Here is a 19,805-nt window from a genome sequence, read left to right as displayed (position 1 = left end):
CAAACCACAATGAGCTGCCACTTCACATTGCTGAAAATGGCTTTTATTTAAAACAAAAGGAAAAGAACCATTGGCGAGGTTGTGGAGAGATAGGTACCACTACGCATTGCTGGTGGGAGTGTAAAATGGTGCGGCCACTGTGGAAAACAGCCTGATGGCTCCTCAGAAAGTTATGTATAGAATTACTATGTGATGTGGCAATCTCACTTCTAGGTGCACACCCAAGAGAATAGAAAGCAGGGACTGGGACAGATACCTGCACACCAGTGGCATTATTTGCAATTGCCAAAAGATGGAAGCAGTTTATTAAGGGTAGGGGTGGGGGGGGGGGGGAGTGTGGTATTAGTGCTTAATTAGTACAGTTTCTGTTTGGGGAGTTAGGAAATTTTTGGTAATGGATGGTGTTGATGGTATCACAACATTGTGAATGTAATTAATACCACTGATTTATATACTTGAAAGTGGTTGAAATGGAAAATTTTATTTTTTATATATTACCACAATTAAACACACAAACACACACAGAAAAAGGCATTGATAGGAACTCCATTTTTCCCTAAAAGGTCATTCTTTATTTCAAGGAAACGAACATTTACAAAATTTAAAATACTGATTATAAAATCCAGCGCCAGACAAACAACTTGAGTCTCTGAAGCCGTAAATTCAGACTAGAGCCACCTCCCTCAGAGGCAATGAATCCCGGCTCATGAAAGTAAATTTCCCAAATGAACCTTCATAAAACAATGTCTTCTGATACAAAACTGACATGCCTGAGACTTGTTAAAAGAGCATTTATCATGGATGAAGCTCTGTAAAGGATAAAATGCTTGACAGGCACTGATGATCTGCCCCACGCTCAGTCTAGTCAATTACTTCCCTGAGGAACACTTTCAGTTGAGGAGCTTTCCAGAGATAAGATACTCCCAGCGCAGAAACTGGTTATTATCCTCTGAACACCACCTACACTCCTACGCGGCATTCTTTATTCTCATCTGGGGTGAAAGGCTTCATTATCTAGTCTGCCTCATCCCAAGACTCAGGGATGCAGCATCCTTTAAACCTGGAGGTCCACTGTGGTTGGGCCATGCATCCGACCCTCACATGCAAAGCCTTGCGTGGTTACAGTTTCTGCCCTTGCTCCCTAGAGAGACTGTAGCCCCTTACCACAGAGACACTATCTCAAACAAAGTTACCCCGGCATCGTGTTAAATTGCAGATTCTGATTCAGAAGGTCTGGGGTGGGGCACATCTAACAAGTTCCCAGGTGATACCAAGCTTCTGTTCTCAGGACCACACTGAGTAGGCCTTCCACTTATTTGAACCCCAGTGTATGGCACTGAGAATTACCCACAATAAATGCTCAATAAGTGTTGATGGTGAAGGAGTTCAATTTTTGGTTTTTGCAAATAGGTATGGAAATAAGCTGAACAGATCTGCCACTCTGGTTGCCAAGTCAAACTTCAGGCTCATTATCAAGATAAAGAAGCTGATGACTCTGACCAAACATGGCATTACCTGAATTACAATAATCATTTTATTATGTATGTACTAGAGGCATTGTGAATAATTAAATTAGTTATAAAAATATTTATCTTTCAAGGCAGGGAACAGAGATACATCAGGAATTACTATATTTTCCACCTGACAGCATTTCAGTTTTGCAAGACAACATTAAGAAAGGCTGATGCTAGCTACACTCAGACTTCAAATACAGGGTACACAAATAAATATATGTTTTGGGAAAAGCCTCAAAGAGAACACATTGCTAAGATATCTTTCAATTATTTAGGGAGCAACTGACTTACACTGTGACATAAACCAGTACTGTATTTCATATATTAGAAATTTGACAGTCCACAGATGTGTTGTTTGAAAGAAAAGGTGGTATTCGATCTGGGCAATGGATATGTAGGTATTTATTGTACGATTCTCTCTTTGGAGAATGTTAAAGATTTTACGTTATGATTATCTTTAAGATGGAGTAAGCACACTCCACCCTGGCCCTCCCACCAAATGCAACTAATTTCTAAACAGAAAAAGAAAGGAACGAGGAAGGAAGGAAGGGAGATGAGGGAGGGAAGCAGGGGCAGCTAGCTGAAGACTGTACCTGTAAATGGTTGCAGACGGATTGGGGAAGGAAACCAGAAGTCGAAATATGAATGATGGTGCAGTTATTCTCCTGTTATGTTTTATTTTGTCCTTCCATATTTTCCAGCTTGGACTCAAGGCTGCACAAATTACAGAACTGTGCCCTGGACACAGACAGAAAAGTTTCCAAGAGAAACCCTCTCTTTCTGATCTAAGTTGCTGAAGGCGCACCTACGGGACAGAGAAAGAGGGGGAAATCCTCTTGCTTTTTCTTTTCTGGTCCTGCCTCCTGACAAGCTCCACTCCCAAGGCTGTAACCTCATAGAAGCAGGGATATCAGCAGTGACCAACCAAGCACCTAAAACTCTGACAGAGGGGAATCCTCTCTGATGAGAAGAATGATCAGAAAAGTGGGGGAGGGGAGGCCCCTGTTGTTTTCCCCGATTCTCTCTACCTCCACTGCTTGGTCCTAATTTGGGAAATCCTAACTGTGGCAAGTACACACCAGAGTTGGGAGACTACACCCTTAGCTTCTGACAGGGAAGTGGGGGTGGGAGGCTGGGAGCTGGTGGGTAGATAATGATGGAGAAGAGAGAGCTCGAGAAACTGACCCCATGGAATTGTTACGTACTCCTAGGCTCATCTGTGTGCTGGGCATGGATCTGACCCTAGGCAACAAAAAAAAAAGCTTTGAGAACTGAAGTATGGGGAAGACCACTGCACAGGGCTCGGACTGGCCCCTGGATGGGGCACTTGTGGGACAGAGCCAAAGAGCACTGCAGAGACACTGGTGTAAAATGTGTTGAAAAACTGGTCATCCGTATCAAAAACAAGCAAACAAACAAAAAACCACCTCAACCTAGTCCTCATACTTTATACTAAAAGTGACTCAAAATGGTTCATAGATCTAAATGTAAAACACAACTATAAAACTTTAAGAAGAAAATAAGAGAAATCATGACCTTAAGTTAGGCAAACCATGGTTAGATAAGACACCAATAACAGAAAACGTTTAAAAAATAGGTAAATTGTATTTCACCAAAATTAAAAACTTTACATTGTGAAAGACACTGAAAAGACAAACTGCAGACTGAGAAAATATTTGCAAATCACATGTTCAACAAAGAACTTGTACTGAGAATATAGAAAGCATTTTCAAAACTCAAAAATAAGAAAATAACCCAATTTTTAAAATGGTCAAAAAGATTTGGATACTTCACCAAAGAAGAAATACAAAAAGCAAATAACACATGAAAAGATTCTCAATATCCTCAGCTATGAGGACAATAAAAATTGAAACCAAAGTGAGATGCCAATACACCATTCTAAGAATGGCTAAAATTTTTAAAAAACAACAAAAAAACCTGACAGTACCAAATGCTGATGATGATATGAAACTCTTCTACATTGCTGGTGGATGTAAGTGGCACAGTCACCCTAGACAATAGTCTGGCAATTTCTTGTAATTGTGATATCTTGTATATATACACTTACCATACAGCCCAGTAATCTTACTCTTAAGTATTTACCCTAGAGAAATGAAAACAAATACTAGTACACAAATGTTTACAGCAGCTTTATTTGTAATAGCTAAAAACTGGAATAAAATCAAATGTTCTTCAACTGGTGAATGGATGAACAAACTATGTTACATCCATATAATGGAATACTACTCAGCAATAAAAAGGAAGGAATTATTGATACATAGAACAACATAGATGAAGCTCAAAGGCATTTGGTTTAACGAAAGAAATCAATCTCAAAAGGTTACATACAGTATAATATCATTTAAAAGTCCTTCTTAAAGAGGCAAAACTACAGAGATAGATGAAGAATAGATCCGTGGTTGCAGAGGCAGAATACAGGGAGGGATTTAACTACAAAGAGGCAGTATGAAGGAATATTCTGGGTGATGAAATTCTTCTGAATCTTGATTATGGCAGTAGTTACATGAATATGCACAAGTATATGTAACTCATAGAAGTCATAGAACCAAAAAGAAAGTTAATGGTACAGTATGTTAATTTGTAAATTACGATAAATTTTTTAAAAAAGATTTTCTATTATGTTTTCAATGTCAAAATAAAAGCATGCTCTTGGCTAACTAGACTATTACTAAAGCATCTTTTTCAAGCTAACCAATGTTTCAAAATAATCAAATAATTTCCAGATCCAAAGGACATGGTCCTTAATTACTGCACTAATTACTACAACTAATTGTACTCATGAATTGACATGTTTTGGGTGCCAAATTTTTAAAAAAGAATACTTCATTCTGCTTCTGTTACATATCATTCAATCTACTTGTCCAGCAATACAGAGAAAAAATGGGGGATGTGCCCCACTCATAAAACAAAGAGAACTTCTCATCATTATGAAGGCATATGTTGATGACTGCTGGCAAAACCAACAAGATGACCAATTGGTTTGAGCTGACTCCCTTCATCTTCCAAACATTTACTAAGTACATTCTAAATCCAGGTAACTGTGAAATGTGAAGGTGAAGCAAAGCTGAATCTTACCCTTAGAAAGTCACCGTCCAGAGAGAAAATATAAAGATTCTCCAATGGACTCTTCTGAACAGTTTAATTTTAAGAACCATCCTTCACTGGATTAATTAAGAACCAAGAACTTCACCAAGGCCGCCATCTACTACTGCAGCTCGAGATGATAAGCATGATGTTGGGTCTCCCCAGCCAAAACGGTTTTCTTTTGCCATGGTAAAGCATTAAATGAAGGTGGGAAAAGTAGGCAGAAAATCCTCAGGGCAGGTTTTGATCTCTAGGCAGACAAATTGTTAAGCTGCTTCATGGCTACCAGCATAGTCTCTGGAATCAGACAAGATAGGTTCAAATCCTGGCTCCACTCCTTAGATGTAATTTCTTGGGCAAGATATTTAACTTCTCTGTGTCTCAGACTCCTCACCTGTAAATTGGTATTGTAATAATACTATTCTCGCAAGGGTGGGTTCAGAGTTCATTGGGAAAGCCAAAATTTAATGTTCGGGTGCCAGTTAGGTTCTGTCTTCCACGTTACAGATTACACTCTGGACAGCCATCTTAAAAATGCATGCTATTAGCCATAGGTCAATATGGGAAAGTAAGGCAAAGCCCATTTGCTATGGTTAATGGGTAAATTATTTAGTTACTAAACACAAAGAATACGTAATAAGTGTATTTTCTAAATAGACTTTTCCATAATGAAAACTGCCCATGGAAAAATTTGGTGTGCATGCAAAGAAATCTGAAGTGACCAGTGTCCCTTCTTAGCTGTATGGTGTACACCAGTTCTGCTCCAACCAATTCTACCAAATGAAGATGAGCTTACCTTATCAGCAACATCCACCCTGGCCTTGTGACAAAGCAAGAAATCCACCGCAGATAAATGATTTCCCCCCACTGCAAAATGCAAGGCAGTGCGGTTCAGCTGAGGAAACATAATTTGTTTTATATGATAAACTCCTTCAGTCAACTGATCATTATTTATAATGTTTAGGAATCCTATTGTCCATAATCATGGAATTTAAATTCTATAACTTTCTATCAGTTCTTTACATTTTGATTCTTTAGCTCTACTCTTTGCATTTGCCTTTCAAAGTAATGAGAATTGTGTCCAGCAGAATCCTGTCTTCATCAATTATCGGATAACATCAGAGAATTTGGCAGTTCACTGGGGAATATACCTCACACTGAAACCCACTGCATAACCTATCATTGTAGCAATATAATACTTTTCATTTAGAGAGTAAAAGTTGTATTCTCCCCACATACACTAATTATAATGGTAAATTTTTCTGATTAGAATATTTTGATAACATATAACAATAATTTTTCTAGAGGTTCCATTACTCTTGGCCTTTTTTTTCTATTATTTTTTGGACCATTGGAAACAAAGAAAGAAACAAAGGAAGCTGTGAAGCTTCATCTTTTTTATCTAAGGAAAACCACCACGCACACCTGGGCTTCCCCATCATAGTCTGATGTGTTTTGTTTGTAAATAATATACACATTGTATTTTCCGTATTCTAGACACTGTTTTTGCTCTTGAAGATTTACACAGAAACAGTTTTTCACAAAAATATGAGACTTGTTTAAATTAAACATTTGATGTCCTCAACCAAAGATAAACTGTTTGACAAAACATGAGTTATCTTTACGTTGTCTACAATCTAGAGCTTTGCTCTAGTGTGTCAAATCTGGGCTTATAAACTCCCCTATTAACTTTCTTTGTGACTAAGGATGCAAACCAAAATAGCACCCAAGATAATTCAATAAAATCACTTACATTTTCGTTCCTATCATTACAGACTTTTTTTTTTTTAGGTACCGGGGACTGGAGATCAAACCCAGGACCACGTATGTAGGAAGCTACATCGGCTTCCCTGAATTGTTTTGTTTTTGGTTGTTTTGCTTGTTTGTTTTGTTTTTTTCAGAAGGCACCAGGGAACCAAACCTGGGACCTTCTATGTAGGAGTGGGTGCTCAATCCCTTGAGCCACATCCACTCTCTCATCACAGATTTTAAGGTACTTTGCAAGCAGCCATGTCAACAATTTGCTGTTAACAGGACTAAAACAGGTGTCATTAGAAAGCATGAATCAATTCATCAGGAGTTTATAGTAACCTGTCGCACTGACTATAAGTTAAAGTATCGTAGATGGTACTCTCTCCAAATAACGTAATGCAAAAAATATAGTTCAGAATATTAGAAAATTGCATGTGGAAAAATTTTAAATTGTTACAAAGTATATTGGAGAATCTATCTCCTGCTGCTTGAAAAAATTATTATTGCTTCATTATTTTATTCAGTAATTAAGCTCCCATGCTCATAATAATCTTCAGAGATGTATATTCATATATTTTTTCAACCTATAGTCTTTTAAACTACGTACAAATTATCCTTCAATATGCTTCTTTTTCCCTCCCTCCCTCCCTCCCTTCCTTCTCATTATTTTCCTCTCTTTGGCAGGGGTGGCAGCAGAGCAGGAGAGCCCTAAAATTGCTAGATAGCAAAATTTTGTTTTTATTCTGCTCTCTAGGATGTCTCTGGAACATGAATACTATACCTACCCATAAAACATTGTACATACATGCACATGCATATACACACAAATTCACACACACACACAACCTCTCCCCTACACACATAGTCTAAATATTCTCCTACTGCAAATGAGTCATGGGTTTTAGATTCTGCAGCTTCAGTTTTTATAACCCCCCCACTCTTGGGATGATCTAGGTTTGTAGATAATTTGGGGAGCCTTCTTTAAAGCCAGCAACAGCAGGCTTAACTGATTGCAGTTAAAATTTCTTACTTTCGCAAGTTTTACAAAATCACGTGACCATGGGAACACATTGCTAGAGCCCTCCAACCCCGTGCCTTAGTATAAGTAAAGGGCCTTGAGGCATATGCTTCACTTAAAATCACAAATCTACCTCTGCCATCCCCACCTTGAACCACTTCACAAATTGTCCCAAGTTAGAGACCCAGCCCCCAGTTGTTCACTTTAATAAACCCTGACTTGATTGGCTGTCAGGAAATGCCCACAAAATCAAGCAGGGAAATCCATATTTCTGGTAGTGGATTCATCCCTCATAAACCAGGCACTTGAAGAAAAAGCAAGTAAGGGGCAGATTTCAGAAAAGGCCCCATTGCCCCACATGCAGATGCACTGTGTTTCAAAAGCAGTCAGATAGGGAAACGGACTTTGGCCCAGTGGTTGGGGCGTCCGTCTACCATATGGGAGGTCCGCGGTTCGGACCCCGGACCTCCTTGACCCGTGTGGAGCTGGCCATGCGCAGTGCTGATGCGCGCAGGGAGTGCCGTGCCACGCGGGGGTGTCCCCCGCGTGGGGGAGCCCCACGCGCAGGGAGTGCGCCCGTGAGGAGGGCCGCCCAGCGAGAAGGGAGGGAGCGGCCTGCCCAGGAGTGGCGCCGCCCACACTTCCCGTGCCGCTGACGACAACAGAAGCGGACAAAGAAACAAGACGCAGCAAATAGACACCAAGAACAGACAACCAGGGGAGGGGGGGAATTAAATAAATAAATAAATCTTTAAAAAAAAAAAAAAAAAAAAAAAGCAGTCAGATAGGGAAGCAGATGTGGTTCAAGCAATTGAGCTCCCGCCTACCACACGGGAGGACCCTGGTTCGGTCCCCTTGTGTCTCCTAAAGAAGACAGCGAGCTTGTTCAACAGGCAGGCATGGCAAGCTGACATAATAATAGACAAAAGAAGAAAAACATAATGAGAGACACAACAAAGCAGGAGTGGAGGTTCCCAGTGCCTCTTAAAGAGGACAAGTAAGTCAGCAAGCTGATGCAGCATGCAGGTGTCACAAGCTGACACAACAAGATGATGCAACACGAGACACAAGAAGAAAAACACAATGAGAGACATAACAAATCAGGGAGCGGAGGTGCCTCAAGCAATTAGGTGTCTCCTTCCCATATCAGATCTTCTGGTTTCGGTTCCCAGTGCCTCCTAAAGAAACAAGGAAGATGAACAGGAACAGCAAGTGTAAACAATGAGGGGTGGAGGGAGGGGGGAGAAATAAATAAATAAAATAAATATTTAAAAAAATAGCAACCCCCCCAGCGTGGGACATGACACCCGGGGATGAGCCTCCCTGGCAACGAGGGACCACTATCAACTACCAACTGATGATGCAACTGGAAAATGACCTTATACGGAAGGTTCAATGCGGATCAGCAGAATATCCATGTCTACATAAAATACCATGACTTTAAAATGCTGTTTGACCTAAAGTAAGGGGGAAATGGAAAGGAGAAATGAGTTTATATGGCTACGAGTTTCTAAAAAAGAGTCTGGAGGCTGGCAGAAGGTTTGCCCTCATGCACAACTGAGCAGAGTCAGAGAGACAGATAAAGCAGATACAACCCCCAGATATTGGTTCCTTTGAGGGCTAAAGAGACCCATGGGAGTTATGGTCATGGCTGATGGGGTTAACTACCAGGGCAGATGGCCCCTCTTTGGAAATGGTGTTTATGTGTGATGAATCTGGACTCAGATGGGATCTCCCTTCATAAGACTTTCATGCTAATGTGCTGGAGGTGCAGTTAATGTTGGGGTTTAAGATATATTTAGGGGATTTGAATCTCTGGACTGACAATGTGATAGCCAGATCCTGAGCCTCAACAGACTCCAGCACCTACAATCTGATTTATTGGACTTACCACACTCAGCTAAGATGGAGGTGAAGAAGGACAACCACCACACCATGGAGCCTAGAGTGATTACAACTGAAAATGGGAGGATTGCATCCAGCATCCAGGTGGAATCTGAGCCTCCTCTTGACATAAAGGTGCAATGGACACAACCAATCCAGTGTCCACATAGAAGAGGTGGCATTGGATTGGGAAAAGTGGACATAATGGACAAAGGGTATGGGGAAAGGCAGGAAGAGATGAGAGGTGGAGGCATCTTCGGGACATGGAGCTACCCTGGATGGTGCTTCAGAGGTAATCACCGGACATTGTAAATCCTCACAGGGCCTACATGATGGAATAGAGGAGAGTATGGGCCATGATGTGAACCAATGTATATGAGGTGCAGAGGTGCCCAAAGATGTACTTACCAAATCCAATGGATGTGTCATGATGATGGGAACGAGTGTTGTTGGGGGGGGGGAGAGGGGGGGTGGGGGGGTGGGGTTGAATGGGACCTCACATATATATTTTTAAGGTAATATTATTACAAAGTCAATAAAAAATAAAAAAATTAAAAAAAAAAAAAAAAAAATAGCAACAACAACAAAAAAGCAGTCAGATAAAAATTTTTATTATTCCTTTGAATTTCAAATTTGGAAGAACCTTGGAGAGAAAACAACCCAAATCATATAGTAAAACATTCTGTGCCTTTCCAGAATGTGTGAAGCCAAATTGATCCACAAGCAACCATGCAGGCCTAAGTTTAGGGCCGTAACCTTGACAGTTAGCTTTTGCCACCCACAGAGTTTGCAGAGATGTGCATAAAAACCTTGTGAGAAGATAAATTAAAACACTCTGCAGCTATTCTATTGCTTGATTCTAACTTTAGTTTAAACACCCTGGAATTACCAACAAAGATCTCCCTCACCTCACCCAGCACAATCATTTTTATTTTATAATATTATTTCATATGGCCTATATAAATCCAAGCCACCACTTGAATTTTATTTGTCACTTGTACTTACATTGTTCACAGCATTAATGTTAACCTTCTTTTCAAATAGCTTCTCCATGAGATCCAAATTATTACTTTTAGCAGCATTCTGAAAGCTTCTCTCATTCAGCAGCACTGAAAGCAAGCAAGCAGGACTGAGGGTATTTAAGGGGGCCAAGTACAAAGCCAACCTCCTGTGGCAAACCTTAAAAGTTCTAAAAAGGCGAAGTAACTGTCTTGACCTTTTCACATTCTGCAATAGGGAACTTTGCATCAATACTTTATAAAGCTCTGGATCAAGATCCCACTCTCTCCCAGCACTGCAAGTGTTTTCAGAACCTTATAAATGTTTCCAGTCCCAAACAAAACATAATTCACAGGGACCACCCTGAAGTCAGCTATGTAGTATCTGGCTCTAGCTAGTCAGAGGACTGCCACGGATATCCCAGGAGATGTTGTTTATAAAATGTTTGCACAAAATTAAACAGGGAGGAGCAAAAATGATCCATATAAGCCTACAGGGATAAAATTTTTGTCTGCAGAACCTTGTGCAGGTGCCAGGCCTTTAGGAACAAGACCTTAAAACAAAGACTAAAGGATGGACAAGATTTTTTTCATGTATGTTAAAATTGCTAAAAGTAGATTCACGCCACTATAAAAATTACATATCTCACAAATGTACATTCTCAGATGGCAGATTTTATTAATTAACATACAGAAGATTCCAGAATTTATTGAGTTTTTTTTATATTGGAGGGGAGTTATAGGATTCTCAAGGTGTCATTTGGCCCTATTTGCATCTCCTTGCAGGAACTGGAGCTTGGGGAACTAACACAAATGCTGACACTTCGGTTACATCTCTTGCTGTGAGTAAAAAAATCCATTGTCTCTGATCCAGAAATATCTTTTACCAGCATCTATGGCACTGTGGTAGGCTAACTTGACAGCTTGCAAGTAGGGTAAAATCTCAGTTCTTTACACTTAATCTGAGAGACCAGGTAGAGCAGAGACCTCACTGGCCTGTGTTAGACCTGTTTTATGAGGAATAAATAGACCTTCGTTATGTTCAGTCACTTGGATTTAGGGCCTATTTGTGCCTCAGGAAAAGTCAGTCTTTCCTGACTGTTAATACATGCTAACTGATCTCTCACTTCAATTCTTATCCACTAATCTCAGGTAGGATCTCAGCATTGCCAGCAATCCTAGTACATTTCCCTAGTCTTCCAATCAAAAATTTCATGACTTTTTCCTTTCTCTTCAAATATCCTATTTTATGTAATTGAATGCCCCCCACTACCATTGCCAATTTTTAGTTGGTAATATTGCCTCATAAAGAAAATTGAAACAATTAGATAGGAATTCACATAAAGTCCCACTACCAAGTCTACCAACCTACCTCTATTTATACACACACTCTCTATCTTTATTACTGTTCCTATGGAAGCATCCCTGTGCCTATCCAAGGCCAACTTCTCTACTTGGGCTCTGGATCTCATTCCCTCTCATCTTTTCAATTATTTCATGTATCAATCTCCTAGAAATTATCCCACCTCTACCTCCGCTATGGATACTTCACTATCTCTCCAATGGATCATTATAGGAGATGCTATAATTCTCCTAGTGTAAGTCTCCTCCCTTGACCTCCAATGCCTTTCCAACTCTCAGTCTACTTCTCCACCTCCCTTTACCCCATTCTTCTTTAAAGTGCTGTATAATTGCTGTCTCACCTTCTCCATCTCATGTTCTTGTCTCATCACATGCTAATCAGAAATCTCCCACCACTGTGCTGAAAGTGCTTTTGTCAAGGTCCCTTCATCTTGCCAAAACCCAGTCATCACTTTCCTGATCTCTTGGCAGACACTTTGACATATAACACCACTTTCTTTGTAACATGTTCTTATCTAAGTGTCCATGACACCACCCGCTGCTTTCCAGTCTCCTTTACTGGCTCTCCCTTTTCTGATTGATCTTCAAATGCTGGAGCACCCTAGGAGTTTTGTAAAAGAAACAACCTGATGTTTCCTTTCAGATGAGGAAATTGAGGCTTAGGAAAGTTAAACCACTTGCTCATGTCTCATAGTTAATAAATGATAGAATTGTCCCAGGCAGCCTGAGTCCAAACCCCAAACTTTTTAATCACCACATGTGTCCAGAGTGTGAACATGGAATAAACTACCAAAGCAGAGAACGAAACCCCCATTCTGCCACATGCTTTAGCTAATGCATTCTGCCAGCTGGGTGGGACTTCTCTCAACTCCCTCTCCAACTTCCCACACAGCACTGGTCTTAGGTCCTTGTCCCTAGGAATAATCCAATGGGAGGGAAGTTCTAGTTTCAAGTGCTTGTCCCTGGTATGTCTTAGGGCAAATCAAACACCTTGTTGTAGACCTTACGTAGGCTCACAAGAGTTGATTGTGCACATCTCCTCCCAACTCTGTTCAGTGACATCATATTATAGCTTGAAATCAGTCATGGTGGAAGTATTTACACAATGGAAACTGGCAGATGCTACAAAACAGGACTTTTCTCCTCCCAGAGAGCTGGTTCTTAAGACATTTACCAGCACACAACTGACTACCTTCCAGCTTGTGAATGAGTTGAGAAAATGACTCAGACAAACCATAAACATATAAATATTTAGCCTTGCTAAATAATAAAGAAATATTATATTATATATGCTTTTTAAATTTCAGTAGAGATTGATAAGATCAAGGAAAGCTTCAATGTTCATTAAAAAACAATGAGTTAGTTTGAAATAGTTTTTAGAAAGTTATACTGAATATTTTTATAGCTACATTTAAAAATTCTTTTTCATTAAATTATCTTTTTTTTTTAAAGATTCATAGATCACAAAAAATGTTACATTAAAAAAATACAGGGAAGCAGACTTGGCCCAGTGATTAGGGCGTCTGTCGACCATATGGGAGGTCTGCAGTTCAAATCCCGGGCCTCCTTGACCTGTGTGGAGCTGGCCCATGCGCAGTGCTGATGCGCGCAAGGAGTGCCGTGCCATGCAGGGGAGCCCCATGCGCAAGGAGTGCGCCCCGTAAGGAAAGCCACCCAGAGCGAAAGAAAGTGCAGCTTGCCCAAGAATGCTGCCTCACATATGGAGAGCTGACACAACAAGATGATGCAACAAAAAGAAACACAGATTCCTGGTGCTGCTGATAAGTATAGAAGTGGTCACAGAACAACACACAGTGAATGGACACAGAGAGCAGACAATGGGGGAGAGGGGGAAAGGGGAGAGAAAGAAATAAAAAATAAATCTTTAAAAAATATTATTAAAAAAAATAACTGGAACTTAGAGCAAAGAGGAAATCTCAAGAGAAAATTACAAAAAAAATTTTTTTTAAGATTTATTTCTCTCCCCTCCCCCTCCCCACCCGGGTTGTTTGTTCTCTGTGTCTATTTGCTGTGTCTTCTTTGTCCACTTCTGTTGTTGTCAGCAGCACTGGAATCTGTGTTTCTTTTTGTTGCGTCATCTTGTTGTGTCAGCTCTCCGTGTGTGCGGCACCATTCCTGCGCAGGCTGCACTTTCTTTTGTGCTGGGCGGCTCTCCTTACGGGGTGCTCTCCTTGCACGTGGGGCTCGCCTACACAGGGGGACACCCCTGCGTGGCACGGCACTCCTTGTGCACATCAGCACTGTGCATGGGCCAGCTCCACACGGGTCAAAGAGGCCAGAGTTTGAACCTCGGACCTCCCATGTGGCAGACAGACAACCTAACCACTGGTCCACCGCCTACAAAATATTTTGAACTAAATAAAAACGAAAATACAGTAGATAAAAATGTGTGGGGTGGAGTTAAAGCAATGCTTAGATGGAAATTTATAGCATTAAATATTTATATGAAAAAGTATGAAAGATCTCAAATCTATAATTAAGCTATTTTAAGAAAATAAAAAAGAACAAAATAAACCTAAACCAAGCAGAAGGAAGAAATAATAATGATAAAAGCAGTAATCAGTGACATTGAAAATAGAAAAATAAAGAATACCAATGAAAACAAAAGCTGTCCTTTGAAAACATCAATAAAATTGGATAAATCTCTAGCCAGACTGACTAAGGGTAAAAAGACAACATACAAATTACCAATATCAGGATGAAGCAGGGCTTATCACTAGAGACCCACCCACCCCCAAGACTTAAAAGGGATAGTAAGTAAATATTATAAATATCTCTATACAACAAATTCAAAATCTTAAATTAAATTCATCAAAAAACCACAAACTATCAAAATGCACCCAAAATTATATAGGTAATCTGAATAATCATATAACAATTAAATAAATTCAATTTGTAGTTTAAAAGATTCCAAAAAAGAAATCTCCACGTCTAGATGGTTTCACTCGTGATTCTACTAAATATTTAAAGAATAACATCAAGTCGACACAACCTTTTCCAGGAAATAGGAGCAGTGGGAACACTTTACAATTCATTTTTTGAGATCATCATCTCCCTGATTCCAAAACAAAGACATTCTAAGATATTACAAGAAGAGATGCAAAATTCTTCAACAAAATATCAGCAAACCATATCCAACAATATGTAAAAAGTATAATACACAATGAACAAGTGGGGTTTATCCTGGGAACACAGGAGGACTAGTTCTAGAGTTGAAAATCAATGTAATCTACCACATCAATGATCTAAAGAGGAAAACTACATGATCACATAAAATGATTCAGACAAAGCATTTAAGAAAATTTAACATTCATTTATGATTGCTTTTAGCAAACTAGGAATAAAAAGGAACCTCCTCAACCTGATAGAGTACATCTAACAAAAAAACAGCAGCTAACATTTTACTTAATCATAAAAGACAACCTCTAAGATTAGGAACAAATGAGGACTTCATGTTCACTCTCACTACTCTTATTAAACACTGTACTGGAAGTCCTAGCCAGTGCAATAAAGAAGTAAACATCAACAAAAAGGTATACAGATTAGAAAGAAAAAAACTGCCCCTAGTTAGAGACAATATGATTGTCTACATACAAAATCCCAAGGAAAATACAATACAGCTACAGAACTAATAAGTGAGTATAGCAAATTGAAGGATACACTGTCAACACATAAAAATCAATCATATTTCTATATACTAGCAATCAGCAAATGGAATCTGAAATTTATAGAATTCATATATGTATAGAATCTACCATTTATAATAGATCCAAAAAAAACAAAATACTTTAAGTATAAATCTAACAAAAACGGTAAAGGATATCTATGCTGTTACTAAATGCTAACGAAAAAAATCAAAGAAGGGAAATGAATGTGGCTCAATCAGTTGGGCTCCTGTCTACCATATAGGAGGTCCAGGATTCTATACCCAGGGCCTCCTGGTGAGGGCAAGCTGGCCCGTGTGGCAAGCTGGCCCGTGCAGAATGCCAGCCCATGCGGGAATGCCACCCTGCGTGGGAGTGCCACCTGGCACAGGAATGCCACCCCATGCAGGAGTGCCAGTTGATGCAGAGAGCTGATGCAACAAGATGGCACAACAAGAGACACAGAGGAAAGAAAATAAGAAGACGAAGCAGAACAGGGAGCTGAGGTGGCATAAGAGAGTAATTGTCTTTCTCCCACTCTGGAAGGTCCCAGGATCAATTCCCGGAGCTGCCTATTGAGAATACAGGGAGACACAGAAGTACGCACACAGTAAATGGACAATGGGGGGTTGAGGGTGGGGTTGAAATGAAGAAATAAATCAGTAAATCTAAAAAAAAATCAGAGAAGACCTTAAAAAATGGAAGACATATCATGTCCATGGCTTGAAAGAATCAGCACACTAAAGATGTCATTTTTCTTCAAATTGATGTATAGATTTTTAAGACAATACCAACCAAATGCCAGCAGGACTTTTGTAGCTATAAACAAGTGGATTCTAAAATTTATATGGAGAGGTAAAGAACTAGAATATCCAAAACAATTTTGGAAAAGAATAAAGTTGGAGGAATTATACTACCTAATTTTATTATAATGTAAAGTAATCAATATAGCATGGTATTGACAAAGAGATAAACACGTAAATCAGTGGAATAGAACAGGGAGTCCAGAAATAAATTCGCACAGATTTGGTCAATTGATTTCATTTTTTTAATCAATGCTACAAGTTACTTCATCAACACAAGATAATAACTATAATAACAATAAATGTGCTTTGGTCTGTGGTCACTCACCCTTCCCTCCTTATTTTTGTTCATTCTTCAACTTTGATGGATTTGAGATAGTATACATTCTGACTGCTTTTGGCTGAGAGGGGACTTAGATAGTATGGGGCAGAGGAAAGGAATTGTTTTGCTTGCAGTTGATGATAGTCCTTCTTTTCGGGGTGGGACTTGTCCCTCATCATTGTTTTGTATGTTGTCCAGGGCAAGCTAGCCAACTGATTTCTGACAATGTTTTAAAGATAATTCAATGGAGTATTGATAGGTATTTCAACGAATGGTATTTGAACAACTGGATAGCCACATGAGAAAAATATCTATCTCCGTGTATAATTCATACCTTATATAAAAACTAACTCAAAATAGATAATAGATGTAAATGCAAGACACAAAATTGTAAAAATTTAGAAGAAAACATCAGAGAAAAATGTCATAACGTGGTGTTAGAAAAAGTTCTTACACATGACACAAAAAGCATGACTATAAGAGAAAAAATTGACCATAAAAATTTAAAAATTTGCTCTGTGAAAAGCACTGCTAAGAGGATAAAAAGGCAAGATACAGACTGGGAGAATATATTTGTAAATAACATATTTGACAAATGATTTGTATACAAATTATATAAAGAACTCTCAAAACTCAACAGTAAGAAATCAAACAACACAATTTTAAAAATAAGGAAGACATGAAAAGACCAAAGAGGGACCAAAGATATACAGATGGCAAATAAGCACATGAAAAGATGTTCAACATTGTTAGCCAAAAGGGAAGTTAAAAAATGATTAAATGTTAATACACCCCTCTTAGAATGATTAAAATAAAAAATTACTGGCAATATCAAGTTCAAGCAGTGCAACTGGAACTCTTAAACATTGCTGCTGGGGATGAGAAATGGCGTAGCCACTCTGGAAAACAGTTTGGCAGTTTCTTATAAAGTCACACATACACCATATAGTCCAGCAATCCAACCCCTAGGTATTTACCCTAGACAAATGAAAGCTTACATTACCATAACAACCTGCACACAATTGTTTATAGTAGCTTTATTTGTAATGGCCAAAATCTGCACAGAGCACAAGTGTCCTTGAACTGGTGAATGGATTAACAAACCACGGTCTATCCATAAAATGGAATACTGCTCAGGAATAAGAAGGAACAAACTATTGATACTCAACACAACTTGGATAATCCCAAAGGCATGATGCTGAGTGAAAGATATCAGTCTCAAATGGTTACACACTGTCTTATTCCATTTATACAACATTCTTGAAAAGATAATGCTCTGGAGATGGAAAACAGACAGTGGTTTTCAGGGGTTGGAGATAGGGGGAGGATGTGAGTACAAATGAGTAATGTGAGGGAATTTTATCTATTTATTTATTATTAAGTTGTGGGTTTACAAAACAATTGTGCATAAAATACAGAATTCCCATATACTGGCCTACCACCAACACCTTGCATTGGTGTGGAGTATTTGTTACAATTCATAGAAATTTTAAAAATAATTGTACTAATTTTTTCACAGTAAGTACTTTTATTACAATGGGTGAAAGATTATTAAAATATTACTAATATCTATCACCCATAAATTTACATTAGTGTATTTTTCCCATATACTGCCCTATAACACTTTGAATTAGTATTATACATTTGTTGTAAATCATGAAAGAGCATTCTTATACTTGTACTGTTAACTACAGCCTAATGTCTACATTAGGATTCACTGTATTGTACAGTCCTATGCTTGATTGTTTAATTTTTATTCCAGTAATATATATAACCTAAAGTTCCCCATTTTAACTACATTTTCCTATATAGTTCAGTGCTTTTGATTACATTCACAATAATGTACTACCATCACCACCATCCATTTCCAAACCTTCACAATTAATCTAAATATGAATTCTGTACAACATAAGCATCAACTCCTCATTCTCTAAGCCCAATCGCTCTCCTGGTAACCTATATTATAGATTCTAACTCTATGAGTTTACTTATTATAGTTAGTTCCTATCAGTGACAGCATAAGGACATTATTCCTTTCTATAGCTGAATAATTTTTCCTTGTTTATATATACAACATTGTACTTATCTATTCTTCAGTTGATGGACACTTGAGTTGCTTCCATCTTTTGGCAATTGTGAATAACGCTGCTATAAACATCGGTGTAGAAGTATCTGTTTGAGTCCCTGCTTTCAGCTCTTCTGGGTATATACCTAGCAGTGGGATTGCTGGATCATACAGTAATTCTATACTTATCTTCCTGGGGAAATGACAACCTCTTCTACAGTGGCTGCACCATTTTACATTCCCACCAGCAATGAATGAGTGTTCCTATTTTTCTACATCCTTTCCAACACTTGCAGTTTTCTGTCCTTTTTAGTGGCCATTCTAGTGGGCGTGAAATTAAATCACACTGTGGTTTTGATTTGCATTTCCCTAACAGGTAATGGTGTTGAGCATCTTTTTATGTGTTTTTTAGCCATATGTATATTTTCTTTGGAGAAATGTCTATTCAAATGCTGTGCCTATTTTTTAACTGGGTTGTCTGTCTTTTTATTGTTGAGTAGTAGGATTTCTTTATATATTCTGGCTATTAAACTCTTATTAGATATGTGGTTTCTAAATATTTCCTCCTATTGAGTGGAGTGCCTTTTTAGTTTCTTGACAGTCCTTTGAAATACAAAGTTTTTTATTTTGAGGAGGTCCCATTTATCTATTTTTTCTCTTGTTGCTTGTGCTTTGGGTGTAAAGTCTAAGAAACCATTGCTTACCACAAGATTTGAAGCAGCTCCCCTAAATTTTATTCTAGGAGTTTCATAGTCCTGGTTCTTATATTTAGATCTTTGATCCATTTTGAGTGAAGTTTTGTATATGGTATGAGATAGGGGTCCTCTTTCTTTCTTTTGCTTATGGATATGCAGTTCTCCCAGCACCATTTGTGGAAGACACTTTTCTTTCTCAGTTGAGTGGACTTGGCAGCCCTTTAAAAAAATCAGTTGACCATAGATGTGAGGGTCTATTTCTGAACTCTCAATTTGATGCAATTGGCCAATATATCTCTCTTTAGACAAGTACCATGCTGTTTTGACCATTGTAGCTTTGCAATATGCTTTAAAGTCAGGAAGTGTGGGTTCTCCAAATTTGATCTTCTTTTTCAAGATGTTTTCAGCTATTTTGGGCCCCTTACCCTTACAAATAAATTTGAAACTTGGCCTTTTCATTCCTAAAAAGTCAGCTCTTTGAATTTTGATTGGGATTGTGTTGAATCTATAAATCAATTTGGGTAGAATAAACATCTTAATGATATTTAGTCTCCCAATTCATGAACCTGGAATGTCCTTCCATTTATTTAGGTCTTCTTTTATTTCTTTTAGCAATGTTTTG

General features: G+C 38.6%; 1 protein-coding gene across 2 annotated transcripts in view; it reads right to left on the bottom strand.

Moving 5' to 3' along the window:
* The window catches only part of ANKDD1B (ankyrin repeat and death domain containing 1B), a 72,561-nt gene that overhangs the window by 47,024 nt on the left and 5,732 nt on the right, over positions 1-19,805 (bottom strand). For both annotated transcript variants that reach the window (XR_011646049.1, XM_012528274.4), the window contains exons 2-3: positions 10,279-10,382; positions 5,416-5,514 (exon numbers count right to left, since the gene is read on the bottom strand). Coding sequence is in view for 1 of the 2 variants with exons in the window: in XM_012528274.4 (XP_012383728.2) it covers positions 5,416-5,514; positions 10,279-10,382 (203 nt within the window). In the remaining variant the exon portion in view is untranslated. The remainder of the gene's footprint in view (positions 1-5,415; positions 5,515-10,278; positions 10,383-19,805) is intronic.

This window comes from Dasypus novemcinctus, chromosome 2, assembly GCF_030445035.2.
Source record: "Dasypus novemcinctus isolate mDasNov1 chromosome 2, mDasNov1.1.hap2, whole genome shotgun sequence".
Classification (NCBI taxonomy): Eukaryota; Metazoa; Chordata; class Mammalia; order Cingulata; family Dasypodidae; genus Dasypus; species Dasypus novemcinctus.
This window is presented reverse-complemented; position numbering and strand designations above follow the sequence as displayed.